At 35.4% G+C, this 24,527-nt stretch overlaps 1 protein-coding gene across 1 annotated transcript; it reads right to left on the bottom strand.

Moving 5' to 3' along the window:
* On the bottom strand, positions 1–24,527 carry LOC144980580 (uncharacterized). Its single transcript, XM_078928256.1, has 11 exons — positions 24,353–24,527; positions 21,871–22,031; positions 21,234–21,340; positions 18,410–19,676; positions 15,975–16,073; positions 13,259–13,472; positions 12,102–12,148; positions 10,233–10,335; positions 8,302–8,457; positions 7,521–7,577; positions 1–4,595 (listed from the first exon to the last, which is right to left on the bottom strand). The coding sequence occupies exons 2-10, from the start codon at positions 21,992–21,994 to the stop codon at positions 7,550–7,552; spliced, it is 2,145 nt and encodes a 714-aa protein (XP_078784382.1). The 5' UTR covers positions 21,995–22,031; positions 24,353–24,527; the 3' UTR covers positions 1–4,595; positions 7,521–7,549.

The following is a 24,527-nucleotide window of genomic DNA, read 5'->3' as shown; positions in this document are numbered from 1 at the left end:
TCATAGTTTTCATTCAATTTATTTGAGTAGTCACAACAATAGTTATTCAAAGTCAAGTAAAAACATTAAGACGAGTCTCGTGACTCAATTTGTAATGAGATTTCAATTTCAATATATAAAACAAAAAACGTAAACGTACTCAGATAAAACAACAAGCCTGACAAAAACCCATTAGAAGTTCACGCTACGCTACTGATGATAAATGGGGCACGTTATCCCAACATGGTATCATATTGGAATTATATAGAAGGAATGAAATTGACATCACTCAGCTCTTTGGTTCTGTTTTTTAGCCAGCAACCTTTATGAGTAGTAGTAGGCTATAAACGTTTAAGGTTACACATAGTTTTGTGTGATTGTACGTTATATCCAGCTGGCAGATGTTGTAAGTAATTTAACTAAGCTCATAGCATCAATTGATCCTGATAATTGGATTTTTTCGTCAAAAGTAAGATACCTGAATTAAGTTTGTGGGTTTAATTGAAAAAGAGAAATAATTGCCATTTACCTGGTTTTTAAGTAATGTATTTCTGTTTTTATTTTTTGTCAAGGTTGAAGAAGGGTTTTGAGCCTGAAATGTTGTGTTTGATATTTTGTTCTTTTTTAAACCTGATATGTATATTCATTTGTGTTTATTACTTTTTATGAGTATAATTGGGTAGTAGTAGTAGGATGAATATAATTTCATAATGAGCACAACTCCAAAGTTCAACGTGTCAGTCAGATCAATTTATAACACTAAATCTAAACTCAATTTCACTTTTCGGCATTGCCTTCACTCCAACATAATATCAGTTAGACAAGGCAGGTCACCAATATATAATACCTAAGTTAAAACAACAAATTACTACACAATGGGAACACAGAGCCAATGATATACAGTAAAAACAAGTTAGAAACCAAAATTCAAAGGACTCCATTACACATTTACAAATATGCTTATTATTATCATTTCAATTTACACGACCCATATTTGTGTTCAAACACATTGTGTGTACAAATCTAAAAGAACACAAAGGGAGTCAACCTTACAGAACAACACCCCCCCCCCCCCCTCCTTTGCTAAGATCAGTCACATTGTAGCAAATCTAAAAATTGATAAAAGAAATATATCATGTTAATGAGCTGCAATTGTGTTTGATCGTATCTATTGACTTTGACAAGTAAAATCAATTTTTTTTTAATTTAAAAAAATATTTTTAAAATGACATTTTAAAATTGTTTTGAGGCAATGCCAATTTTCATTTAACTGATCTAGACTGCATCAATGACTTATATAATCATACTGACAAAAAATAAATCCTATGTAGTTAAAAATAAAATATTTTTATGATTTCCCATTGGGAAAGGGAGGTGGAGGGCACGATTTTATCAACACCCATGCTCATTATTGTTAATATATAGTATTTTTGAAACTCACAGGTAATGCTGCCACAATTGGTGAATTTCATTTTGACAACCTAAGACTTCAAATTAGTCATTGCAACATCTCCAGTCAGTTCTTTTCTCATATTTCATGGTATTAATTAAGTCAAGGGCTGAGGTGGTGCGCACTGTTTTGTTTTGAGTTACAATTAATTGTTGTCAAATCTACCAAGCTCTTCTTTGGACTTGATCAAACTTATTGATGTGAGATTATTGGTGTAATGTATTTATTGCCACCAACTGTATTAGTTTAATATTACTGTTACATGACTTTTTTTTTAGAGCCTGCCAATTCTCAATGTTTATCTGTGATGGTATCTGTGCACTTGCGCAGGCCTGCATGAGTGTGTGTTTGTGTATGCACGTTTTTGTTAAGAATGTGAGAACATATTATTAAATGTATGCAAAGTAAAGAAAGCGAATTGATGAATGTCATATTTATATACAATGCTAGATTGGGAATGAGATGGCCATGTGGTTAAGGGGTTGCGTTCACACTGTCAGCATCTCAATGGTTCTTTGATCAAGAAGACCCTTAGTTCTTATTACTCCCTTTATGGTATTGTACAGCAGCTTAAGCCTGGTCTTTTTTATATATAAAGCTTTTAAACAATTCTCCTTATAGGCGAATAAAGGGATTTTTACTTTGAATTTATTTTATTTTGGAAATTCAATGTCAAATCTTATTTTGTTTGTTTGTTATTTTGTTTTTTTTTGGTGTAAAATACATTAGTCTAAAAATAATCTTTAAAAATAAAGTCTGCACACTGGAGTGACTTTATCAATGTAAAATTATAAAACCCCAATTAAAACTAAATTCCCTTTATTCATCCCAAAAGGGAAATTTGTCTTTAGGGTCTATTCCAAGGGAAAACTGGAATAACCTAGGCTGCAATGCAGCACCACAAATTGAGCTAGGGCGAGGTGACTTGCTCAAGGCCATACAATGAACGAGGCAGGTAGCTGAACTCAGTACCTTTTGGGTCCGAAGCAAAGACCGTACTGCTGAGCCACACTGCCCCTAATTGAATGAATTCTATTTCCAAGAAAGAAACATCTTATCTAAAAAATAAATGTATATGTCATTGCACATTGGAGAGTTCCCTACCACTAATATTGTAGTGTGAAATACACGGGTCTAAAGAGAAAATTAAAAAACAATTTGCACATCGGAGTGACGTTACCAATTGAATGAATTCCATTTCAAGGAGGAAACATCTTATCTTTAAAAAGAAAAACGTATGACATAGCATGGTGACATTGAGGTGACTAGCTCAAGGTCACACAATGAACGAGGCAGGTAGCTGAACTCAGTACCTTTTGGGTCCGAAGCAAAGACCGTACTGCTGAGCCACACTGCCCCTAAATGAATGAATTCTATTTCCAAGAAAGAAACATCTTATCTAAAAAATAAATGTATATGTCATTGCATGTTGGAGAGTTCCCTACCATTAATATTGACAAATAATAAATGATGTGAGAGAACAAAATATTTGTACAATTAAAAAAATGTACTATGAGCATTGTTTTTGCATGCAAAATTGAAGACCAAAAATTCCTTCTAAAGTCAAGATCATTGTGGTACATAATTTTTTTTTAGTTTAGAGCCTTACAATATGACTATGAATAATAATCTTTTAAAAAACAAATTGAAAAAGACTAATGTTTTTTGGCTTTATCGCCATAGTGGTAAGCTGATTAAAGATGCATTTCTGTAAGCATTGAGTGTCCCTAAGGTAAATGTCTTAAACTATGTGTGTATGCGTGTACATTTTGAAAGAGGAATGGTGCCCTTTTCTCATTCAATTTTAAATGTTAACACATTGTAAATAACGTATGTTAATTATAATTTTTTAAAACTATTTGCACATTGCGATTGTAATAATTGTGTAAGTAGAAGATCCAGTAACATAACTGGAGATTTGGGTGGATACAAAGTTTGTGCTTTGGGAGTAAACAATAACAATCATTACCAATTTTGTACATTGAACAAATAAAATCATTAAAATTGTAACAAATCAAATATTTACAAAAGTTCATCTACCAACATCCTCTTTCACTCACCAAACACGTTTACATTTTCACCTTCATTGCTATAACCACAGCTACATAGAACACAATTTATAATTGATTGTAACACATTGGGCAACATGTTGTCATACCAGGTTTACAACTTCTGATCCTTAGGATTTATCAAACAATGTCAGTACTATACATGTTTGCTGGTCGACAGTTTCATCATTATGTGTGAATTCAAAACATTTCGACAATTCTGTTGACAATGTCAAGAATTCCTCGTCATCTTTAATTTTTGTTTATAAGTTTATGACGCTTGTGAGACTTTTAGGCCATTACAATGTCAAGCTCCAACAGTTTTGGATTGTATCCTAGAATTAATCCTCCCCCCCCCCCAGGTAGTCCAATAATAAACGTGTGTTTAGACACTCCAACCATTTGAATCAGCCATTTCCACATAGCTTGGACCATCTAATTTCCATACTGAGTCAAAAAGCGTGGGACAAATTATTTATCTTTAAAAATTGGTGGAAAAAAAATGATGCTAAATAATTCAATATCTTTTTCTATCTTGTTCATTTTTTGGGGGGGAGGGGGTATAGAGCTTGTGACACGTTTAGGTCATATAATGCATTTTGGTCACAGTGTTAACCACCCACGAACATAATAAAGATTTCTTATCAGTTTGTCATATACTGATTGAAAATGAACTCATTTCTAAATTCCGTTTTCGTAGTAAATTTCTATACAAGGGGAAATTTCGACCTTTATCCAAATTAAATTCATGATTGTCTGAAGGGTGGCAGTGACAATTTTAATGATGGAATTACTGTAGTAGGCCATACTCATTTATTCAAAGATCTTTGTCTACAATTACTATAAAATTTGGTTTTCTTCAAATGTGTGTATGTATTCTAATTGTTTTCTTTGTATGAGAAATGCAAATTTTGCAATTCAAAAACTTTGACATCTTCTGTCACTGTGCAAATTAAATTGAAGCTTCTTCTAGTCCGTATTTCTAAATTGACATTGTATTCTTTGAAGTAATTCTGCATGAGGTCTGTAGTCTCGGATGTCAAATGAATTCATTGTAAAGTGTGTTTGTGAAAAAGTTTGAGACTTTCTCTCTGCCCGTCTTCCAAGAGTCCGCAGGTCTGAAAATTGAAAGTGTACAGATGATGTCAACAAAGACAATTCATAAAATGTTTCTATTTCTAACACTGTTGACATGGACCAGTCAACAAATCATCATGTGGAAAAAACACCCCAATAAAAACTACATGTCATTTCTTGTTGAGCAGTAGGAAGGAAATATCAATCTTAAAAGTGAGAACTGATAATTATCATTTCATATCATTTCCCTCCAAAAAGTATGCTCAAAGTGTGTAGAATTGTAAATCTTAAATTTCATTTTTAAGTCAGATATTTGTAACACTTGTAATATTTGTGAGACTGCGATATTCCGATAAATGAGAGAGGCAAGAAGTCAAGGTGGATATAAATCGTATTTGCACCAGGAGGACCCGTGTTCTAGTCACGTTGTCACATCTCGTTTTGTTGTTTGTTTGTTTTTTTCTTTAGTGAAAAACTTTATCCCTATAGCTCATTCTGCAGGGCTGACATAAAGTTGTTTTTTTTGTTTTTTTTTGAGGTAGACCCTAAAGAATAATTTCATCCCAAGGATGAGAAAATAGAATATATTATTGTATGGCTAGTATGTAAAGAAATAACAATATGAATGCTTTTGTGTAATAAAGTTCCATTCAATAAAAAAGAGTAGGAAATTCCCACCCATTGTAAAATTCCAATAAATTTACTAACAAGGAATGGATCAAACGATGATGAGTACAGAAGATCTTGAAAATCCTTTGACATTCTAAAACCTTTTTAACAATCAAATGATCCTCATCCCTTGACAGTGTAAATGTAAAAGCTATCCAAATGTGTAAATGTTATATCAAATGTATAAGATATTCAAACGTAAAAACGTACAAGATATCCCAGGATTATTTTATTCAATTGAGATTGAACTGAATAGTATTTTCACAACACGCGAGATCTTCTCCAGAGAAGAAATGCATCATTCGGCTAAATCTCCACAAGCCACAACATAAATGATTAAATAAAACTATAAATAGAGAAGCCCAACATGCATCCAGGCTTGGCTTGGCAATGACCCTGGATGACACAAACCATTCACAACAACGGATGAAATTGTATTTTGGAATGGTCAAGGAGGGCAAGTGCTCAGCATGTATATATCATTAATTAGATTTTAGATCCAATCCATTTCATTTTGAGGACAATATATTTTATTTAGTTGACAAAAACTTCTTATGGAATTTAATCTCCATATTTATCTTTTTAACAAAGGCTGGCAAATTTTAACATTTTTGTTTAAGTTCTGATGACTATATCAGTTATAAGTTATAAAGCGTGTCACTTTAAACATCTTTTTTTCTTTTCCATTCATTTCAATTCAATTTTATCATGATGTAAAAAAAATGTTGATATAAATTTTCAAATATTGCAATGTAAAAAATAAATTTTGAACTTTTGCATTTTGAATAAAGTTTGTCCCAATCCATGAGTATTAAGATCAAATATCAGACCCTTTCAAGGTTTTTTCAATTATTATCACTGGTCGGAATTTAGACATTATTGTTCAATAGTTTTTCCATGTAACAGCTTCAAGCAGCTTAATACTCAATTTCAATTGTTGTCATTCATTCTGTGTAGTCTAGTTAAGTTCTGTTAGATGACTTGTTTGAGGGTAGTTTTTTTGTTTTATTATATTCGGTTTATTAATGTGTGATTTTCTTAATGCACCAACGTCGTTAAATATTCTTTTTTTTTTTTTTATGTGTCTCAATGGGAGCGATCAATATTCAGGTTTTCATCCAACAGAGTCATGATGATCACATGATTCATTGTCGTCCAATGATAGCATATGTCATAATAATTGTAAACACCTTGCTATGTTTATGAAAGTTATAAACATAGCAATGAGTCAAGGTCACAGCCATCTTAGGTACTTGCTTGGCACTCGATACAATCAGTCCCACATATTCTGAATGTCCCTCACAATTTTAGCACAGGCGATTGAAAAAGTACATCGAGCAATACTCACAAACTGTGGGGCTGATTGCTTCCGGTGACAGGCAGGCACTTAATATGGCTGGCTATTGTCAAGCTGAATGAAATGACCAATTGTGATGTTGGATATTTTGAAAACTAAGAACACTTTTTATTATGTAGGTCATTTTGAACACATTTGCAATGTGACTAATGGCTCGTCTCCATTGAGAAAATGTGACAAAATTTGTCAACCTTCACATATTTTATTTTGTCCACAGGAATTGCTATCAATGACAATTCCTGTGTTTCTTGCTGATTCACATTCTTTTGAACTTCGTCATGAATGACGCAAGTAGATTTCATCAATCTAGTTTCAATTCTGATGTGAAAACCAAGACATTTCATTGGGATGAAAAATTTCAATTTTTTACTTTTACTATTAATTTTAATTCATTTTTCATTTACTACGTCGCTTTATAAAATTCTATAAATACATTTTGTAACGTTTATTTTTTTAATTCCTGTAATTCAGAGATGTAAAACCAATTTCCTTTTGGATTAATAAAGTTTCTTTTATTTACTTCTCTCAGCCCCAAACCATCAAGGTCTTTTGGCAAAATCTCTTACAGTATTTGGTTTGGCATATATATTGTCTCAAAAGGTTTCTCCCATCTGGAAACATTATTAATTTTGTTTCTAGAAATTAATCAATATTGTTCATGTGAATGAGGACGATTAGTGGGTCCAAGACTGTCCGTTGTGGAACGCCCTAATATTTTATGACTATTTATTCCCTATTCGATTCTGTTCCTTAATCACAGGGCGAGTCATGTTCACGTTGGAAATCATATTTGTATTTAACAATGAAAAAAATTCTTGTAAAGACCTGAAGAAGAAGACCACGAGAAGCCTATTATTCTATGTCTTATGATAAATCTGATGAAAAGATGATTGTACTCCATATCAGAGTTTGAATGGAGGAGACAGAGACTGGAACTTACCTGAAATGTTACACAAAAACTTCACTCATCTACCTATAGTACCCGCCACCGTCAAACCTGTAATTTCAAAACAATTATTATTTCTTAATTCAACAAAAGTCATAAACATTATGAATCTTTGATTGGATAAACTATACAAAATTAAGCCTTAAAAATGTTTGTATGGGGCCCTAGTTGCATCAATACAAATAATATTACTTTGATTGGATAAACTATACAAAATTAGCCTTAGCAAATGTTTGTAGGGGGCCAGTGCATCAGAAAAAATAATAGAAATTATGATTTGAGTAAAGAGTGGACAGAATCAGTTGCCACTTAGGGGAGAGAGGGAGAGAGAGAGAGAGAGAGAGAGTGAGAGAGAGATAGAGAGAGAGAGAGAAGAGAGAGTGATGTGTTTTTGAGAAGAAGTGTGTGGGGAAGAGAGAGAGAAGAGAGAAGAGAGAGAGAGAGAGAGAGAAAGAAGAGAGAGAGAAGGAAAAGAAGAAGAGGAAGATAGATAATAGTAAAATAAAAACTTATTGATCTGAAAGAAATCAGAGAGAAGAAAAGAAAGAAAAGAGAGAGAGAGAGAGAGAGAGAGAGAGACAGAGAGAGAGAGACAGAGAGAGAGAGAAGAGAGAGAGAGAGAGAAGAGAGAGAGAGAAAAAAAAGTGTGTGTGTGTGTGTGTGTGTGTGTGTGTGTGCCTTGACAAAAACCAACAGGGGAAATCAGAAATGAGAACATGTCAGAAATGTCTCCAATTAATTCTGGAGATTCAGCGGGTTTGTAAGAACCAATTACCTGTCCCTCTTTGGAGCAGAAGGTCCGGCACCAGACACCCGTTCCATGATGTTGTCGTATTGTCTACGGAAAGTCATATTTTCCTGGTAGGTTGCAGCTGCCCCTGCTCCGCTATCCATCATTCTTTTTCTACTGGGCTGGTCAAAGTCTGGTTCTCTAGGGAAACAAGAAATGATGGTCAAGTTTGTATACAAACAGGGAGTAGAGAATGACTTCAGCTATGGCCGGGATAAATCTCAACAACTAATCTCATTTCAGGACGAGGACAGAAAGCCACATGAATTGAGATAACATTAAACGGAGCTGCCAAGCCATAATAACTGCCACTGGTAGCTAATAAAAACATCTATATCTATATTTTTTGGGGGAAAAAATCCAAGTTTAAATATTTTAAAAAATATAAACCAAAAGTGCACGATTTCAATGAATTGGGGGGGGGGGGGTCTATTAATAATATATCATGAATTTATACAACACCTAGATCCAATCAGAGTTAAGTGTTGCTGTTGGCCGGGGACCCCTTGTAAAGCGCTTTGAGCACGTTTAATGGATATTGCGCGATATAAAAGTTCAAAAAATAAATAAGAGGAAGGTAGGCAGGCAATACAGATGGTGATGAGTAAGATGACAGTGAAGAAGATGATGATGACAGACATGCCAACCAGCCTCAACCATTTGAAATGATTTATCATATCTTTCCCCAACCCCCCCCCCCCCCCCCCCCCAAAAAAAAAAATCATATTTTCATCAAGTGCACCCATCCAAAAATTTCAAAATTTAACATTCACAGTATTTATGGAGACTTAACAAGCTATCAGAGACTAGGAAAATAATGTAATTCCATTGACAATGATCTGTCTGGCTACTCAGATTCTCATCTAGGTGAAGACAACTCTTTCTACTTTTATCATTTTTCCTCCCGTTTTTACAAACTCTGACTTTCTGCATTCAGCATATTATAGTTAACATTTCCATATTATCATACAATGGACTTCAAAGCATATTAAAATATGAGAAATCATCCTGGTTGGCAAGCCCGTGATGGTGATGATGATAATGATGATGATGGTGATGATGATGATAATGGTGATGATGATGATGGTGATGATGATGGTGATGATGATAATGATGATGATAATGGTGATGATGATAATGATGATGATGATAGTGATGATGATAGTGATGATGATAATGATGATGATGATGATAATTATAATAGATCTTTATTTCTATAAATTGTGGAGATGTGGGTCCAGGAGAAGGCATCGATGGGGTCTGAGGGAGACAGCCGACTGTTCCCACTGTCAGGTAACGCCAGAGACAGCAAAACACATAATCTTACACTTCCCTGTGACGAGATTGGCGGGAGGTTTCGAGACTGTCCTCAACTGCGGTGACGAATTTAAAGACTGGCTGGAGACGTCCAGTGTGGAGATGTGGCCATACACTACCACTACGACTGCTAGTATTTTCATAAATATGACAACTTGTCATTTAGTCACACTTGTTATAATGCTTTAAGACAATTATAATATTCAACAGATATTTCACTTCTACTTACTCTTTATCTCTCTTCCTCTCGCATGCGCACACTCACATAACATAGATGCATTTCGTTTTCAATTTGTTACATTTGTGGTAATCTGACATTAAGTATTATCATCATTCATTATCCATCGTTCGATCAATCTAACAATGAACACATATTAATCAGTGACCAGTCAGTCCTTGGTTTAGCTGGTACCATATTCAACATCTTCATTGCTGATGGAACGAACGATGATTTGTGCTTGTTACTTCTATATTTAATCCGACCAAGCCTTCTCCCATAGACTGAATTCATGGTATGAGATTCTTTTTTTTTTTTATAGTTACACCATCAAGAGGATGATGATGATGATGATAGAGATGGTTAAGAAAAAAAGTCCAACCTTTCCATCTGTCTCCTCTCTTCTCCTCCAGGTCCGGCCCTTCTTGCCATCAGGGGCCTCGAGTCCTCATAGTAACCATCATCTTTGTGCCTCATTCTCTCCCCTGTCACATTCAAACATACATTACATTATACAGTAGAATTAATTTAAACCGAAATTTTGGGGACCTTCTAAACCATTTCGGTTTAAAGACATTTTGATTTAAAACAAGTTCCCGTTTTGCGACATATTTCAAGGGTGGAACTATTTAATTGCTCATTTAATCGTATAATGGGTTGTTTCCCCTTAAATAATGTTGTTGAATAAATGCCGTCTTTGTAACCATTGATTTTTTCTTTTCTCTATAATTTTTTAATATTTTTTTATTTGGTGTGTTTTAAAATATTTTTGGGGATTTTGTTTTTCCATTCAAAATTGTTGAAAGAATTGAGCTTGGGATGCCGTATTATTTTACATATCTCCCCTCCCCTTCCACCCCTCACACATACATTTGAACAAAGTGGAAATGAAATGGCATGTCAATGGTAAGTTGTCTACAGCCCCCTCTCTCCCCCCCCCCACCCCCCTGCCCCAGTTATTGTCGTGTTGAAAATCCAGTCAGTTCCAAAGCATCAACACACGAGCGAGAACATCTCGCCTGCGTGGTTCTACACCCCCCACCAGGTGGGGCCCGCCTCCCCCTCTTTCCTCTCTTTTCACCTGCCAGTCACCCGTTGTCTTCCTTTTCCTCCAGTCTGTGCGATTGTGGTGTTGGCCAAGCCCAAGTGCAGTGATTGAAGTGTTTGCCTACCTCTCACCCCCACCCCATCCCTCATCCTCATCTTATACTTAGGCTCTTTGTTTAATATCGCCGGGCATTATTACGTGTGGCCACCTTCCCGAATTTTAAAAGAAAAATAGAAAGAGAAAAAGGGAAGGTGCTCTCAAGTTGTTTCGGTTTAAAGAAAGTCCTGCTTAGAAGTATTTCGGTTCATCGTAAGAATTAGTACAAAGATAATAAAGAAACTAGGACAATTTATTAAATTCTTTGCGGTTCCTGGTATTTTTCGGTTTAGCTTCTTTCGGTTTAAAGTAATTTTACTGTATATCATATTATATCTCCATGGGCTTTTAAAATTTTTTTTATTTATTTTGTTGATGTTTGCAGAATTGAAAAATGAATATAACAGCTTTAAAAAAGAACAAAATACCAAACATTGAATGTTTCAGGCTCAAAACCCTTCTTCAGCAAAAAGCAATAAAAACATAAATACATTACTTAAAAACCAGATCTGGTTTCATGTTACCTGGTTCAGTAAAGGATTGAAACATCATTGAGTGCACTACCATACTCCAAAAAAAAAAAAGAAAAAAAAAAACACATAAAAATTTTTTTGGCCATAAAACTCTTCCTTCAAATATTTATCGATTGAAACGACCCACATCTTGTCAAACACTATCAAACTTGGGACTTCAAGATAGTCCTAAAAAAATATCCAGATTTGAGAGTCCTTGACAAGATGAGTTATTTTAATCAATCGATATTTGAAGGACGAGTTTTCTGACCACAACTTTTTTTTAATGTAGATTTTCAGAGTATAGCAGTGCAGAGGTTATCACTGATCGTAACAGTAAAAGATAAAAAAAAATTTAAAAAAAAAAAAAACAAAAACAAAAACAAAAACAAAAACAAAAAAAATAAAAAAAAACAAAAAAAAAACAAAACAAAAAAACAAAAAAAAAAAAAATAATAAAATATATATATATATAATATATATATATATATATATAATATATATATATATATTATATATATATATATATATATATATATATAAATTTTAAAAAAATTGATTAAAATGCATGATGGGATGCAATGTTAATACAAACCTGGAGGCATTCTCTTTGGACCCCTCTCTGGTCCTCCTTGTCTAAATCTGAAAAGACAGGAACAAAGAAAAGATAATGAGTAAATGAAAACCAATTCATCACCCTTTCACCAAAATAATTACATCAGCGGGGCAAAACAAAACAAAACTTCTTTTAAAAATAAAATTCTACAACAACAACTTTTACTACAACTGCTGCAACTACTACTATTATTACTACTGTTACTACTACTTCTACTACTACTGCTAAAATAATAAATATAATAATAATAATAATAATAATAATAATAATAATAATAATAATAATAATATAATAATAATAATAATAATAATAAAATAATAATAATATAATAATAATAATAATAATAATAATAATAATAATAATAATAATAAAATATAATAATAATAATAATAATAATAATATAATAATAATAATAATAATAATAAATAATAATAATAATAATAATAAAATAATAATAATAATAAATAATAATAATAATAATAATAATAATAATAATAATAATAATAATAATAAAACAAACCAAACACAGATTTTAAAGAGAAACCCCGAATTAGAAGAGAAAAAAAGTTCTGTATACCCAAACCTAAAACGCAATATAATCCAATCATAATGAATTGTCACATTAAAAAACTTAAGCTTTTAAAGTTATATTCATTTCTGGCTAAATTAACCCCATTTTCTCTCATTTTTATCTAAGATTTAACTGTAAAAATATTTGATCCCCTAAAAATATGTAGTATAAAGTAAAAAATAAATTACACCCTTCTGCACGACAAATGCCATTGCCTAGGCATTCCATGATAGAAGTTTGATAAACCATCAAACAAGCATCTAATGTCAACAAGATCCCACGTTTTGTCTAAGATGTGCAAATTTGGAGTTAACTCCCCCTCCCCCAAAAAAACCCAAAAATCACTTCGCCCCTGTATAATCTGATTGTTATAAGTGGTGGGTCGCAAACAAGCAAACTTGGAAATCTTGGCAATGGCTCTGTATTCACATTCTCTCACTGCATTCAGGTATAAAACAAGTACCCTCATCTTAAATGTTGCTGTTGGCATGGGGACCCCTTGCAAAGCGCACTGAACATATGCCGCTAAATAAAAAGTTTATTCTCTGAAAGAAGAGTTACCTACCCTTCCTCTGGATATGCTGATGCAGGGCGTGGTTGCCTCCTGTCGTAAGCAGAGGACCCGTTGTACCCCTGACCTTCCATATCTTCCTCAAACTCGTACCCATCCCTTCTCCCTGTTGCTCCAGAAGAATCGTAATACTCTCTGGAGGAGGGGTCGGAACCTAGCAAAGCTTGACGTCTGGGGGGCGCTGGTGCGGATTCATGACCTCCTCTGCCTATGATATGGAAGAAAAGGGGGAGAGGGGTGGGGTAAGGTCAGAAGTAAGTGGAGAATAAAGTTTATGACAATTATCAAATATGACCCCACCATTTCAAAGGAATCCAATTCATATGAACATTTATATAGCGGATTTCCACAGGTTAACCATGCTCAATGCACTTCACAACGTTTCACTTATTCCTCCAGTGGAACCAATTTCCACAGACTTGCCTTGCCAACCAACCTCAACCATTCGAAAAGATTTATCACAATTAATTTCCCCAATATTTATGTTTATTTTCTAATCCTCCCCCCCCCCCCCCCCCCCCCACATCATATTTTCAAAAAGTGCAACCATAAAAAATTTCACTGAATTTATGAAGACCTATCAAGTTTGTACTTACTTACTTAGGCCACCCCTTGGGGCGCCCAACATGAGCCACAAGTCTTCGCCATTCTGTCCTGTCCTCCATAAGCGTACGCAGCTCCCGGGTGTTGTCCATTCCTGTGTCATCTAGCAGACAGTCAATGTATGTTTTATTCTGCCTGCCTCTGCTTCTGGTTCTCTCAGGTGGTTCCCATAGCAAAAGACTGCTTGCAATCTCCTCCTTTATGTCTCCAGCAGTGCCCCGCAAGTCTCAGTCTTCTCTTTTGTATCTTCGAGGTCACTGGGGGGAGGTCACTGTAGAGTTCTTCATTTGATATGTGCTCTTTCCAGCTTACATTGAGGGCCATCCGCAGCATATGGGTGTAGCAGCCGTCCAGTTGCTTCTCAAGGGGTTTGGTTAGAGTCCATGTCACTGCTCCATATACAAGCACTGACTCTACCATTGCCAGGAACAGTATCTTCTGATCAAGTTAGCAGAGGGTAGGAAATCCTGCAATTCCTATGACAATCATCAGTCTGGCGACTCAGATGCTCTTTTAGGTGGAGATGATATTCAATGACCTTCAAATATTCCATTTTATTCTCTCTCTCTCTCTCCCCCCCCCCCCCCCCCCCCCCCCCCCCCTTTGTTACAAACTCTGACTTTTTGCATTTAGCATATTTTAGTCAACATTACCATATTTTCATATTTAGGACCTCAAAGCGTAATTAAAATATGAGAAACCATACTTGTTTAAGCCTAAGCCTCATACTAAGCCTATTTCCATAGCATGCAGTACCAGGCCGTTGTCAGGCATACTAACACTCTTACAATATGTGTCACTACCTTTAACAGGAGTCAAGCGAGGCAATGTGTAAAGTGTGTTACCCAACGACACAACTTTGGGTTCAGAATTTTCCACATTCCCTATCATCCATATGGCCATTTCATGCTTAACATTGCTCGACTTTTGTGACAAATGAGACACTGTACCACTGAGCCACTAGAGATAAATCAGTGCTGATAGTGACAAAAAAGTTTTTAAAAAGGAAAATTTTGAATGATTGCCTTTAAGCCTCACTTTTACTGCATTAACTCACTCAACCCAAACACCGATTTTATCCACAGTTTGCCCAGGTTACTTTTCCCCCATACCTATTTAACTCACTCAATCCTAGAGATTTTTCTACTTTTCAAAATTGGAAAAAAATGTATTAAAAATGAGCATGTCCATAGATAGTTATTTTCAACTATCATTAACATGTAAAAACCAAAATTATTAGCTTTGATACTACGCCTATAATTTGTCTCAGAAAAATGTAATAAATAGGAATGGAGTAAAAGTAACCTGAGTAAACTACGGATATAGTCGGTGTTAGAGTTGAGTGAGTTAACCCCCATTTTTATAGCAGTTAAGACAATAAACAATCATTAAAACTCTTGACATGTGGAGAAACGGCAGCTGTTTTTTCCATCTCCCATCATTGTGTGGCAATCATCCCTATATGTATGCTCTATAGACTTTGAGAAAGCATTTGACAGTGTAGACAGGTAAAGCTTCTGGAACATTCTTCTCCACTATGGGGTGCCAGAAAATTTTATAAACAAGTCTCTCACTGCCAGTACATTAATTGGGACAAATTCAAATGGTTTTTTTAAAGAAGGAAATTCCTCCTCAGACCCAAAACTCGGAGATTTCTGCAGATCCAAGGAAAATCATCAGCACTAATAAATAGCAAAAATATAGTGAAACAGCAGCTTTTAACTTAATTTACAAAGACAGATGATGTGGACTTATCTGGGTTCCACTATGTCAACAAACCACAATGAATGAGACAAATGAGAGATTGTGTTGTTAATTTTTTTTTTTTTTTTAAACATCCTATAAAAAAAAACTAACAACCTTCTGGCCTCCGGTAGCAATCGAACCACAGACCTCCTGGCAATCCATAGGTCATGATATCAGTGTTATTGTCCAAGTTTTCTTCTTCATTCCCCTGAAGGGGATAGACACAATTCACTGCAGTTTGTTTTCAGGCGTTGCAGTTATGCCCGTTCAACCTTGCTCTAGTCTAATTTGATGATGGCAAAGAATGTAATAAATTTCTCATCAATATTTTTATGACACGAAATTGCAAGAAACAACTTACCACGACCCATGGGCCTTCCTCTAGCACCTCCCCTCCCTCTGCCCTCTCCATTAGGTCTTGGTCTGTTGCTGCCATAACCGACATCCCAATAGTCGCCACCTGTCAGCAACAACAAATCAAAATGGCAAAAATTGATTACATATTACGTACGAAATATTTAATCATCGATCTGTTTGTTTTTTTTAAGTCATGTATTGATGTTTTAATTGTTTATTGTTGTTGGCTGAAGAAGGTTTTTGACCTCGAAACTATATTCGTTTTTGTTTATTACTTTTTATTGTCCATAGCTTCTAGCGGCTTATTATCACTTTGGCTAGTGCTTCAGGATCACAAGGCACGATACCATGCATCTTTTGTTTGATGCTTAGAAAGTAAATGAATGCAGAAAACAGCAGACCATCATATGAACAACAAACATTTGACCCATTACAGAGATTACAATTCATTTCATAGCTGCCAACTTTTCAAAAATAAAATAAGGAATGCCCATTTGGCCTGGGATGATGGACAACCTAAAAATGGAGTATACTTATTTCTCTTGAACCAAAACCATTATAAAAGCTTGCTTGAAAAAAAAAAATAGAATCAGATCAAGATGTTATTTTTTTTTAAGGGACTGAATTTATATTTCATAAATTAATAAAGGGAAATAATCATTCTAAGGTTTAATCTATATAAGCAATTGATTTTCTGACTGAATACCTTCCAATCAAAGATGTTGATTTAATTTAATTTTTAATTAATATAATATTTGTAACAAAAAGTGAAAGTATCAAACTGTCTGAGAATACTAAAAGTATATTCGAGGCTAATATGCATATTTTTTTGCATATCTCCGATACATTATAAAAGGTTTTAGTGAAAAACAGGCGTCATATAATCAACTGGAATTGTTAACTTGTTGAAAATCATTTATGATAGAGAGCATAATTCAAATTAAAAAGCTACATAGGAATAGAGAATATGCTGTGCTGATTTAAACCCTGCCCACCATCTCTCGCTGGACACCAACAATAATAATAATAATAATAACATAAACGTAGTAGTAGTAGTAATAATAATAATAATTCATTAGTTCTTGTTCACCACAAATTAGCCAAAAATCACAAAATACGGATTTTGAACTAAAAATAAGGACTCAGGAAGTCAAATACGGAACAAATCAGTTTTTAACGGAACGGTCGGCAGCTATTTCATTCCTATATCACAATACAAAGGGTGACAAGAAACAAACAGCTCAACATCCCAACTCTATTCATACACCTCTACATGTGCGGCTATGTGGTCTTGTGGTATGACGCTCAATTTCAGATCAGAAGGTCCTGAGTTCGAGCCTCTCTCAGTGCATAGTTAGTCCTTGGAAAAGGCACTTTACTCACATTCTCTTACCGTACTCAAGTGTAAAATGAGTACCTAGCGGTAAACAATGTTGTCTGTAATATCGCCAAATAGACGTCATGTCTCGTTCTACAGGTTACATGTTGGTGTTGGTCAAAGACCCTTCGTAAAGCGCTTTGAACACGTTAAGTGGATATTGCACTATAGAAAAGCACAAGTTTTTGATTACATGACATCCAGCTGGACCAAGTTTATCCTCCATATCTACTTGTACTATGAGGGAATAGTACTGAAGCACCACAACCTATTAGAGACGTCATTCACTCCCTAGACAAACTTATTGCTTCACAACAAAACACATATCTCAAAGATTCTGATTCTGAGTTTTCCTTTAATGTCCACCTGCACTAATGAAGATTTTGAAATAAACATTAACATTAAGCTGAAAATTCAACAATGATCCAGAAGCTATGTAAATAAATCTAAAGTGGGTGCAAATGTAACTTTCCGCTGTAAATTGTTCGTAAAATGAGAATTTTCTGGGGTCTTTGGTGGATGTCAGGGGAATGAAACTGTCCATGTAGGAAGTCTTAGATGTTCGTGTTGGTGTTTGGAGGTCAAATTTTAGGAAATTAGTAGAAACTTATGGCAGTTCTTGATCAAGATATATATATCTATAATAACATAAAGATTGATGACTCTGAATGTTGCCTCATTTTTATAGAGACAAATACCGACATAGTGGAATACAGCAACAAATTTAACAGCCCAGTAGAGAGACTTTCAAATCTCATAAATGATGGTCTTATTGCCTTAAAATCGATGCCTCATGCTTAATGGTCAGGGGACCTCTTGTTGCTATGCGTGACAAGCTAATGATATGGATGCCTTTTAAAACTAAAATCTCTTGGTACGAGTCCTGGGTTATTTAATCGATATACAGCACACATCACAATGAAAATAGTGTCAGTTACCATATATAATTTGTCGAAACTAGTCTAGAGAGAGAAATCTCAAATTAAACTGGGTAGGGGATATCATTTACGGAAGAGAAGAATTAGACAAAAAGAAATGGGTTTTTAAAAACATCCACTCACCTTCCTCGTATCCTTGTTCCTCTTCTCCATATCCACCATAGTCGTCTGCTCCTCTCCACTCTTCTTGATAGGATTGCTGTTGTGGAACACGACCACCTCCAACACCCCCTTCTTCTGCAAGGTACCGCCCACTTTCTCTTCTAGAAACTGGATTTCTGAGCACAGATCTATCTCCTGCTTCTTCCTCGTCATATTCTTGAGCTCTCATTGGCAGCCTTCCACCAGCACCAGCACCACCACCACCACGAGCACCCCCTCTTCTCCCCGAAGTTGGAAGCATATCCATCAAAGCTCGCCTAGGAGGGCCATCCATTAAAGGCCGTCTGGTTGGCCCCATCTCACCGGGACCATCCATTCCTCCGTGCCTGGGCGATTGGCCGATCAGGGGCCTCCTAGAACCTTCAGCGGCCACGCCACCTCGTCCTCTACCCCTCATTCTCACGCCACCACCCTCATAATAGCCTTCTTGTTCGTAATATCCATCCTCGTATCCCTCGCCAGCATATTCATCGTATGCCCCTTCCTCCTCGTAGTAACCATCATCACCAGCTGCCTCTTCATAATACTCCTCTTCTCCTTGATAGCCCATACGCTGTGTTTGTAACGGGCCTCCGAAGGGACCACCGCGTCCGCGTGGAGGCCCGCCGCGACCACGGACAGGACCACCCCTCCCTCTTCCCGGGTCTGGCAGCAAAGTCTTTCGACCAGGCATTCCTCTGACAGGTCCTCCCCTTACTGCACCTTCCTGGCCCAGCAACGAGCGACGACGTGGAGGGGGACCGTGCATATCTTCAAACCCAAAACCACCTTCCTCCGGAAAGTATTCCTCTTCTTCATAGTATTCTTCTTCATAAAAGTCACCACCACCCATGCCTCTTCCTCTTCTAGACATCCCTCCACGAAAACCTCCTCTTCCCCTCATGAATTCATCCCCTCCTCGGAATGCACCTCTTCCTCCCCTCTCTCCAACACCTCCTCTCCCTCTCATGAATTCATCCCCTCCTCGGAATGCACCTCTTCCTCCCCTCCCTCTCATCATCATCCCTCCTCTCCCTCTAAATCCTCCCCTATCCCCACCTCCCTCACCTACCCAACCCCCTCTTTCAAATCCTCTCCCTCTATCTCCTGCTCCTCTCCTACCCCTTCCTCTATCTCCCCTCCCCCTTCCATCACTCCCTCTAGGCTTCTCCATGGTTTCATTCCTTTTCTGTTGCTTCCGACCAATAGTGGCTTGCTCACAGTGAAGTGGTTTGACACCTCCCAAATCCTGACAGAGAAAAATAAAAAATGTTTAAAATTTACAGCTACCCTATGAAACCATATTAGATAACACAACAGGGTCCGAGCCCCATATTTGGTCATATCTTTTCCATACAAATACACTGGCATTGGTGCATGTGTTATTTCTTTCCTTTCTAGATAGACCCTTAATAAAAATTCCCCCTTTCTATGAATAAGAAAATGCATCGGTGCAAAAAAAAAAAAGAAGCCTGAAATCCAGTTCCAACAATTTCAAAAAGCCTGAAATGTGACCCATTGCCTCAAAACAGTTTCATGTTGAGATGATCTAGATGCGGGATATAAATTAAAATCCATTTTAAAATCTGGAAATCTGGGTTAAGCCAGAAGTCTTGCACCCATGGAAATGTTGTTTTTTTTTTGGTTCAAGACTTCTTGATTTGAATAATACAATTCATAATTCATAATGGAGTATGTTGCTCTGTCTTCTATCCCCTTATTACTGTTTTCTGAGTTGCTTTCTGTATTTGTCCTGGAATGGGATTGCTTGGTTTTGGCCTGTCCCTTGCGAAGTCCTTAGCTGAGAGATTAAATATTTAGTATTAGTTTTGGGAAATGGTTATTTTCCCTTGTAAGTCATCTCTCTGCTATGCATTGTTATAGTATGTTCCACAACCCGTGAGCACGTGTTGACATTGATATCTTTATATCTTTACCACCTGATAATTGGCTCAAACACTAGAATTGTTAGTGACGTTAAGTCAATTTTTTTGTGTGCATCGGTTACAGAACCATACTTTGGGAATTATCCTCTTTACAGTATAAAAAAACTAAGGGTTTGGGATAAGTGAACATTTGGATGGTTTACAATAATAAGATTATTTTACACAGTGAATTCTGTTATGAAAATCATTTCGAAGGACAATAACTGAAAACAATATATACAACTATATGAAAACAATAACTCCATCATAGCGACAACCAAAAAAAAACCCAACTTTGAACTTTTTATAAAATGCTATACAAAGGGTCACTGACCAACAGCGACGTTTAACATGTAGGACAAAACATGATGCATGCTAATCAACATATCAATTTTTCAAAAAGCTAAAACAGGACACCCTAAGTCACAACACCGTAATGACCCAAAAGAGCAGTATATCTGGATTATTGTATAATATAATCTAGATTCAGTGCTATTTCTGTTCATTGTTTTAATGTTCTAGTCAAATATGCATCGTCCTGGGACAGGCAAGGCTCGAAACCATTCTTATAAACAGTCTTAATTTTATTTATTTGAAAACAAACAAAAAATTTTTTTCTCAAGAATGACAAATTGGGGCAGCCCTGGTTTTATCAAGACAGTTGGCGGGAGGGTGAGAGAATGTAAGCAAAGAACCTTTTCCAAAGACTCAACTATGCGCTGCTCAGAGCAGTACTCAAACCCAAGATCCTTTGATCCGAATGCAAGTGTCATACCACAAGAATCAACTTTCTTCCACTTGAACATCATCACTAAAACAATAACAACGACATCTCAATTATCACCACCCTTACTACAACCACCACAAGAATAAGCTCTTACCTTTCCTTCCATGGCCTTCATGGCATCCACTGCATCTTTAGGATTTTCAAATGTGACAAATCCATAGCCTCTCTGCTGATTTTTGCGAGCATCTCTGATGACTGACACTGAAAAACGAGAAGTTATACAATCTGGAGAGGAAAAGTCAACTTTCTTTCTTTTCTTTTTTTGTGTGGGTAGAATCAATAGTTCATTTATATTAATTATGATTATAATTAATTATAATCAGGTTGGTTAACCAAGCATTTTAAAATTTAATGCCAAGTTTGTTTTTTTTTAAAAGTTGGCATGCTAAAAATTCTACCTGGGATGGAAATATTGGATTTGGCCTTTAACAATAATAAAAAAAAAAAAAATAATAATAATAATAATAATAATAATAATAATAATAATAATAATAATAATAATAATAATAATAATAATAAATAATAATAATAATAATAATAATAATAATAATAATAATAATAATAATAATAATAATAATATAATAATAATAATAATAATAGTGATGATGATAGTAATAAAATATTTGCACAATTCAAAGGTTTGCATCTCTAATTCCCCTATTTATTTTTAATTTATCAAGCTTTTTAATTGGTAAATCTAAATAATAGAGGGAATGGTCTTCAACACTTACCCTCTGTAATACGACCAAAGGGGGAAAATGCTTTTTCCAAGTCAGCCTCTGTGAATGAATCATTCTTGGGAAATCCGGCCACCATGATCTTACCAGGTTTGTCAATCTCTCTTGTCGAATCCATAGCTGATCGTCTCCAAACCCCGAATTATCAGATTATCCTGGTGGGATCGATAGTAATCATAACAATCATGAGACAATAAGAATGAAAGGTATTTTTCATAACGGCCAACTTTTCAAAGAGCTAAAAAGGGACACCCTAACACTAACACCATGGCAGCATCAGGCCTGTAAATGGCTGGTGAAAAAATTGTAGTAACTTTTTGAACACCCGAAAATAGACCAACAGGACAAAATGCATGGTCTTTGCTCCTGTTTGTGTTAAATTTTAAAACTGATTTTTTTCTTATATTTGGATTAATTCTTATATAGAAGAAGAAGAAGAAGAAGAAGAAGAAGAAGAAGAAGAAGAAGAAGAAGAAGAAGAAGAAGAAGAAGAAGAAGAAGAAGAAGAAGAAGAAGAAGAAGAGAAGAAGAGGAGAAGGAGGAGATGCGGCTGTGTGATGGAGGAAAAAGGAAAATTAAACAATCACGGATGTGAGGAAAGAAAACTTACGATGTGAGCAGCCAATCACCCCTAGAATAAAAATATATATTTCGAAGAAAAATATTTATATCGCACTCATAATTCCGGTTGACTTTGAACTGGATATATAGAAAGTGTAGGAACTGAGATTGTCAACCGGAAAATTGTGTGTGTGTTGGGAGCAAAACAGAGAGAAGCGACCCTGTCCAACACACGCTCTGTGTGTTAGTTGATTACTGCCTACGTGTGTTATGACTCTTGACACGACACTGTCACCTTTCTCTAGTCTGTGGCATAGTAGGCAATGAATACAAGTCAGGGGGAGTGTGTTGGTAGTGATAATTGAAAAGATGGAATAATAACATCAGAGATGATAATGGTAATTTGTCAAAAAGGAGGAAAATGTATCAGTCCATCTAACATAAAATATCATAGTTTTCGTATATTATATTACTACTTTTTAGAGTTCATCTATTCTAAACAATAGTAGAGATATAACATACTTTATGTAAAATTTTAATTGTCTTTTCCTTAAAACTAAAAAAAACGATCTTAAGGCAAAAAGAGTAAACTAAGTTGATCACCCCTTATAATTGTAACAGATTAATATCATCTCTCTATAACCAGATGACGTTTATAAAGTTTATATGAAGATTGATAGAAGAATGGTTGAGAGTGATATGGATACAAGTACAACAAGGCATGGCATGGGCATATATAATAATAATAATAATAAGGGAAATATGATATAGAAAGAATAAGCAAATTAAGCCTAAGCTAGGCACTTTGATAAAATTTTCAAACTCAAAATATCTTGATTTGACTCAGTCAGGGGGATGGGACTTGAAAAAACATAAAATTTGATACCTTATTTGTTTCTCTACGACCTACGGTTCCAGAGAGTTATTTATATTTTTCTATTGAAATTTTTTGTCAATTTTACAGAGAGAATCTGTGATCTCACTGCTGCCTCAAAACCAGCATCTCGCGGCGATCAGGAAATTTTGAGTTTTACAGTCAACATGGCCCACTTAGTGTTTTCAGTAATTTTGTTTCAATTAAAAAATAATTGGCAAGTGTTAGGTATCATTTTAATGGTCAGAAAATAAGCTTTATTTTCATATAAATCATTTTCATGGATGGAAAGTATGGAAAAAATTAAGGATAAATGAAAATGGAAAAAATATGAGGTTTTTGTCCTAAAAAGTAGGGTTGATGGCGGAAAAAATAAAATAATGAGCGAGTGTATCAATTTTGATGAAATTTGGCAGAGATATTCTTCAATTAATTGTCTATCGATGTATGAAGTATAATTAAAATGTATCCATAATTTAAAAAGTTCTTATAATTCAAAAATTTATAAATTTTTATTACATAGGTATAAGCTTTTTGAGAAATACAATCAGGAATTAAGAATGAAATACACCGTTAAAAGTTAAAAAGCTTGTTTTGTGCCCTTTATATTATAAGGATACCAAAGTTAGTCACATAGGTTCACAAATAACGCCATGGTGACCAAAACAGTAAAGGGTCAAAAATAAAGTTCCAAAAAACGAGTTTCACCTTACAGTGAGCCTATCGGCGGCCACTGGACTGGAGTTATCAAAGTGCCTACCTAAGCGATGGCGATAGACTTAGTGATTCCATTTCATTTCTAGCACAGTTTCGAAACGCGGAGAACAACAAAAACTGTGCTCATTGAGTAAGATACAGGACTAAGACCGGTGTTGGGATACTGACATAGTCATAGGCTAAGGCTTTACATTAAAGTTTAATGCAAAGGCTCAGCGCCCGGTGGCATATTGGGGTGAGTGTGAGAGCAGGGCACACAGTCACACAGTGAGTGAGAGTGAGAGTGAAAGTGTGGTTGGATTCGGATGACGCACATTCACATACCTGTAACAAGTTTAAGGTTTCCTTTTTTCCAGGGAATATTTTTAACACAGATTTGATTTGGATTTTACGTACACTAAGTCCCAATATCAAATTAGTTTTGTTGGAGATTGGTTCCTTGGTGAAAATGCGATAAAATTATCAAGGGCAAGCCAGGAAGCGGAAGAAGCAAGGCCCT

This window comes from Berghia stephanieae, chromosome 10, assembly GCF_034508935.2.
Source record: "Berghia stephanieae isolate SIO BIC M18660-M18661 chromosome 10, UCSD_Bste_1.3, whole genome shotgun sequence".
NCBI lineage: Eukaryota > Metazoa > Mollusca > Gastropoda > Nudibranchia > Aeolidiidae > Berghia > Berghia stephanieae.
This window is presented reverse-complemented; position numbering and strand designations above follow the sequence as displayed.